Source organism: Lipotes vexillifer, unplaced genomic scaffold (genome assembly GCF_000442215.2).
Source record: "Lipotes vexillifer unplaced genomic scaffold, Lipotes_vexillifer_v1.1 scaffold513, whole genome shotgun sequence".
Taxonomy (NCBI): Eukaryota; Metazoa; Chordata; class Mammalia; order Artiodactyla; family Lipotidae; genus Lipotes; species Lipotes vexillifer.
In genome coordinates this window covers 962,324-968,623 of record NW_006777952.1, presented here as the reverse complement: position 1 = coordinate 968,623, position 6,300 = coordinate 962,324, and the positions used below count along the sequence as shown (strand labels likewise).

The 6,300-nt window shown below is 38.6% G+C and overlaps 1 protein-coding gene across 2 annotated transcripts in view; it reads left to right on the top strand.

Annotated features, from left to right (window-relative positions):
* SENP2 (SUMO specific peptidase 2) overlaps nucleotides 1–6,300 on the top strand; it is a 35,757-nt gene that overhangs the window by 15,553 nt on the left and 13,904 nt on the right. For both annotated transcript variants that reach the window (XM_007451389.1, XM_007451390.1), the window contains exons 7-10: nucleotides 658–761; nucleotides 2,436–2,530; nucleotides 3,109–3,160; nucleotides 5,660–5,723. In XM_007451389.1, coding sequence (XP_007451451.1) covers nucleotides 658–761; nucleotides 2,436–2,530; nucleotides 3,109–3,160; nucleotides 5,660–5,723 — 315 coding nt within the window. The remainder of the gene's footprint in view (nucleotides 1–657; nucleotides 762–2,435; nucleotides 2,531–3,108; nucleotides 3,161–5,659; nucleotides 5,724–6,300) is intronic.

Here is a 6,300-nt window from a genome sequence, read left to right as displayed (position 1 = left end):
AAAAAAAAAAAAAAAAAAAAAAAAAATTAAAAAAAAAAAAAAAAAGAAATCAGGAGTGTATTGTCCAGGAAGGCAAGGCGAGGTTAGCAGGGTGAGATGCTGGAGAGAGAGGTCAGTTGACAGAAGAGCTGAAAATGTGTCCATTGGATCTGGCCATAGAGGGTTAGTGACTTTGGTGAGACCAGTTCTGTTTCGGAAGCTGAATGTTCTGAATATGCAAGTGGATTATTTCTGCTGAGTTTTTTGTGGTTTACCCAGTTTCACTGTCAAAAACTCAGATGCTATCAAGGTCTAGCAGATAATGTAAATGAGTGAAATGGGCTGGAGTGAATAGGTGACCAAAGGGAATAAATAGTCTTACATAGCTCCAGATTGTTGATACAGTGTTTCAAAAGAGACCAGATGTTACTGGATTTTTCTTTTTAATTTATAAAGTTGGTAATTAAAGGAATTAAAAGAACACTAAAATACAAAAACACTGTGCTGGCAAATGAAACACATCTATGAGCTGCATTTGACCTCTTATTCTTTGTTTATGATTTAATTATAGGTTTGATGTGCTGCTAGTTATCTAAATGCTTTCTTTTATTTAGGGTGTTCAAAAAGAGGAGAGCGATAAATGTGCTGATAGTTATCTAAATGCTTTCTTTTATTTAGGGTGTTCAAAAAGAGGAGAGAGAGAAATACCGAAGGTTATTGGAGCGACTTAAAGAAGGTGGTCATGGAAACACTGTTCCTCCTGTAACTTCAGCTCATCATAGGTAAAGATGCGTTACCAAGATAAATGCTTTGCCAGACATCTTTTTCCTTATTTTTGGAGAAGGGATTGATGGGAAGGGCTTTGTTGAAAAAAGAGATTGATATTGAGAGGGTGAGCCCTGTAATTTGTCTGTACTGATTGATTATATAGAACAGTGGTTTTACAAAATAGAATTTTCTGTTAGCTTTAAGAGTCCTTTGTTCAAGTGAACTCTTACATAAAACTGATACAGAAAAGTGGAATCACTGGTTGAAGTCAGGTTCCCAGGGAGCAGAGAGTTTTTTCAACCTCCCCAACACAAGTTTCTCGACCTCTGTCTCTTCCTCTCTTTTTCCCCCACACCCTCCCTTCATCTCCTCCCACCCAGCCCCCACCCCCACCCCTGCTATGTACACATAGTCTCTGAGGCATCCTAGTGGATGCATCTTAGTACAGTCGGAAATCTTCCACTCTAGAGACAAGATTAAAATCATCCCAGGTCATAAGAAGTTTTCCTTACAAGACTGCTTGTTAATTAACTGTGCTGAGTTGACCAAATAGATGAGAATGGCAGAAGGAATTGATGTCTGGCCTTTTATTTCCCTGTAAATAAGGGGACAAAAAATATGTGAGCTCAGGTTTGAGGTCTACTTGATAATTCTAACAAGCGGTTTGAGAATACACAGAGGGGAGTCCCAGAAATTATGTAACAGTAAGTTGAAGGTGAAGAAGTCACAAGACTGTCTAGCTTGTTGAATGCAGAAATAACAAGAATTTTAACTTTGGGAATTTTAACTTTGGTTGTGAACTTTAAAAAGAAATTCAGGGACTTCCCTGGTGGTATAGTGGTTAAGAATCTGCCTGCCAATGCAGGGGACATGGGTTCAAGCCCTGGTCCAGGAAGATTCCACATGCCGCAGAGCAACTAAGCCCGTGCGCCCCAACTACTGAGCCTGTGCTCTAGAGCCCGTGAGCCACAACTACTGAGCCCTTGTGCCACAACTACTGAAGCCCGCGTGCCTAGAGCCTGTGCTCTGCAACAAGAGAAGCCACCGCAATGAAAAGCCCACGCACCGCATTGAAGAGTAGCCCCTGCTCACTGCAACTAGAGAAAGCCCACACCCAGCAATGAAAACCAAACACAGCCAAAAAATAGACAAAGAAATTTATTTAAAAAGAACTTCAGTTTAGTCAATCAGAATGTTCATATTTTTTTCCATTTTGACTAGCCACTGTTGGAAGCAGCAGTATACTTCATGAACTGTTGGTTTTGTCATGTCAGCAAAATCCTCAAACTATTTTGCTTATTATGTTTTTTTGGTTGTTGTTCTTTTTCTTCTTATGTTCTTTTAATGTGTTGTTTTGGGATCCATTTCAGTATGTCGTTTAAAATTTTTCATCTTTTAACTTGGGTGTTATGCTGAGATTTTTCAGTCAAGGTGGTGCTGGGGATTGAGAACATCCACTTTTATAATGGGGAAACTGGAGGTTAGGTAACTTGGCTGGAATATTAGAATCAGGATTAGACTCCTTTTATCCTAGTCCCAGATGATGCTATGTTGTGTCCTTTCTCTTGTAATTTGACATTTCTGGGTTATCAATTACTCCTGTTTGGAGAAGCTTACCAGAAAGAGATAATGAATACTTATAATAGATTTTCCTTTTGTATCTGATCTTCACTTTTTGTGTTTCTAAGTTCTCAAAGAAGTCAGATGGACACATTAAAGACCAAAGGCTGGGGGCAAGAGCAAAGTCATGGAGTCAAAACAACTCAGTTTGTTCCAAAACAATGTGAGTTCCCAGATTTAGCTGTGTCTTAATAGTCTTAATATATTGAACTTAGTTCAAGTGCATATAAAATTGAAAAATGACATACTAGTAAAAGCTGGTGTACCAAACTTTAAAACATTATCAGACCCCAGGGCATTGACGGGAGCCTACCAAGTACCAGTAGTTCAGTAAAAATGCTATTTCAAAATAAAGCCAATTTATAAAATACCTCTTAATTATTATTCCTAGCTTCTATATCATAGTGTATATTTTGTGAGCCTAAAATTAATTTCTTTGTATTCCTTATATTAATTTCCTTGTATTTCTCCACTTGCTGTTCACTAAATGGCACTAAATGATAGCTTACCAGATGAGCAGATATTAGTCAGTTTACACTAAAGATTATATTTAAAGGAGAAAGAGACTTATGCGTTTTTAAGCAACTTAATTCGTGTGGAGGCTAATGTCTTTGGAACCCATTTTAGCATTTCAGTGTAAATTAATATCTTGATACTTTGGAAACCGTAAATTGAAATTCCAGCTATATGATTGATTAATAAAGGAAACGCTTTTTTTTCTTTTTTTTATCATCCTCACAGATAGAGTTGTTGAAACAAGGGGACCTCTATGTTCAGTGAGAAGTGAAAAGAGGTACATGGTTCAGTTTATTCTAAGTTTTCTTTGACATATTTTCTTTTTCTTTAACATCTTTATTGGGGTATAATTGCTTTACAATGGTGTGTTAGTTTCTGCTTTATAAGAAAGTGAATCAGTTATACATATACATATGTTCCCATATCTCTTCCCTCTCCCGTCTCCCTCCCTCCCACCCTCCCTATCCCACCCCTCCAGGCGGTCACAAAGCACCAAGCTGATCTCCATGTGCTATGCGGCTGTTTCCCACTAGCTATCTACCTTACGTTTGGTAGTGTATATATGTCCATGCCTCTCTCTCGCTTTGTCACGGCTCACCCTTCCCCCTCCCCATATCCTCAAGTCCGTTCTCTAGTAGGTCTGTGTCTTTATTCCTGTCTTACCCCTAGGTTCTTCATGACATTTTTTTTTTCTTAAATTCCATATATATGTGTTAGCATACGGTATTTGTCTTTCTCTTTCTGACTTACTTCACTCTGTATGACAGACTCTAGGTCTATCCACCTCATTACAAATAGCTCAATTTCGTTTCTTTTTATGGCTGAGTAATATTCCATTGTATATATGTGCCACATCTTCTTTATCCATTCATCCGACGATGGACACTTAGGTTGTTTCCATCTCCGGGCTATTGTAAATAGAGCTGCAATGAACATTTTGGTACATGACTCTTTTTGAATTATGGTTTTCTCAGGGTATATGCCCAGTAGTGGGATTGCTGGGTCATATGGTAGTTCTATTTGTAGTTTTTTAAGGAACCTCCATACTGTTCTCCATAGTGGCTGTACCAATTCACATTCCCACCAGCAGTGCAAGAGTGTTCCCTTTTCTCCACACCCTCTCCAGCATTTATTGTTTCTAGATTTTTTGATGATGGCCATTCTGACTGGTGTGAGATGATATCTCATTGTAGTTTTGATTTGCATTTCTCTAATGATTAATGATGTTGAGCATTCTTTCATGTGTTTGTTGGCAGTCTGTATATCTTCTTTGGAGAAATGTCTATTTAGGTCTTCTGCCCATTTTTGGATTGGGTTGTTTATTTTTTTGTTATTGAGCTGCATGAGCTGCCTGTAAATTTTAGAGATTAATCCTTTGTCAGTTGATTCATTTGCAAATATTTTCTCCCATTCTGAGGGCTGTCTTTTGGTCTTGTTTATGGTTTCCTTTGCTGTGCAAAAGCTTTGAAGTTTCATTAGGTCCCATTTGTTTATTTTTGTTTTTATCTCCATTACTCTAGGAGATGGGTCAAGAAGGATCTTGCTGTGATTTATGTCATAGAGTGTTCTGCCTATGTTTTCCTCTAAGAGTTTGATAGTTTCTGGCCTTACATTTAGGTCTTTAATCCATTTTGAGCTTATTTTTGTGTATGGTGTTAGGGAGTGATCTAATCTCATACTTTTACATGTACCTGTCCAATTTTCCCAGCACCACTTATTGAAGAGGCTGTCCTTTCTCCACTGTACATTCCTGCCACCTTTATCAAAGATAAGGTGACCATATGTGCATGGGTTTATCTCTGGGCTTTCTATCCTGTTCCATTGATCTATCTTTCTGTTTTTGTGCCAGTACCATACTGTCTTGATTACTGTAGCTTTGTAGTATAGTCTGAAGTCAGGGAGCCTGATTCCTCCAGCTCCATTTTTCGTTCTCAAGATTGCTTTGGCTATTCGGGGTCTTTTGTGTTTCCATACAAATTGTGAATTTTTTTGTTCTAGTTCTGTGAAAAATGCCAGTGGTAGTTTGATAGGGATTGCATTGAATCTGTAGATTGCTTTGGGTAGTAGAGTCATTTTCACAATGTTGATTCTTCCAATCCAAGAACATGGTATATCTCTCCATCTGTTGACATATTATTTTCTCACTTTATAAACTATATTTATGAGTAACCATGTCTGAGGAATTGTGAACTCTTCTCAGCTCTGGTAGCTGGTCAGCATATGTGGGTACATAGGTAGCTCTTGTGTCAGATGTCCACCCTAGCTTGGGAGGGTACCCTTCTCCCCTAGGCATTAGAGGTTAGGAGGCATAGGTACTGCTTAGATAAGAGTGTGGGTGTGGTGGGCATCTCTGGTGGTCAGCATCTCTAGTATATGAACAGTGAAGGCAGTTCTCTGTGCCTTAGGATTTTGGATGTTGGTTCATTTATAGTAGAGTTTGGTAAACTATGGCCCATGGACCAAATCTGGTCCACCTGCCTGCTTTTGTAAGTAAAGTTTTATTGGACACAGTCGTACTCATTCATTTACATACTACTTATGGTCGCTTTTAAACTACAATGAAAGTTGAGAAGATGTGACAAAAACCATAAGACCTGCAAAGCTAAGATATTTACTATCTGATCCTTTTTAGAAAAATTTTGCTAACCTTTGGTTTAGAGGACTATATAAACTCAAGGCAATATTTGTTTACAATTATTAAATCTTCTTTCTGAAACTTGTTTAATATGTATCAGATTACAGTCATCCAGTCTGTAATCTCACTTTTTTTCCTCAGGTGTTCAAAGGGGAAACTTTCTGATACAGAGAAGACACTTGGAATCAGACTAGAAAATGAAGGTGTAAGTAGAAACCCTAGTTAAATTTTATGTCTTTTACTCTTTCACCTGACTTATGTTAAAATTTTGGGCCCATGAAAAATAAGAAAGATATGGTATATGTTACTTCGATTTTTAATTCCGTTGTTTTCTTTGAAGAAGCAGTAGGCATTGAGGATACACACCTTTGGCTTTCTTCTGAGTTGCAAGATTTTTTTTTTGTGGCCTCTCCCATTTGCGGAGCACAGGCTCCGGACGCGCAGGCTCAGCGGCCATGGCTCACGGGCCCAGCCGCTCCGCGGCATGTGGGATCCTCCCGAAACGGGGCACGAACCCGCGTCTCCTGCATCGGCAGGCGGACTCTCAAGCACTGCGCCACCAGGGAAGCCCGCAAGATTTTTTATCTCTGTGCTATAGCGACCTTTGTAAGAGAGACTAACTTGCCTCCATCCCAACCCTTATCTGTGTTGCCTGGCTTCTTTTTGAGAATTTTTTAAAACCATCTTTAGGGAAAATAGTTGTTCGGGACTTTTCAGATTCAAGATTTTATATTTACTTGAAAATATTACCAATCTTCTGCTTAATTGGATTTTACATTTTC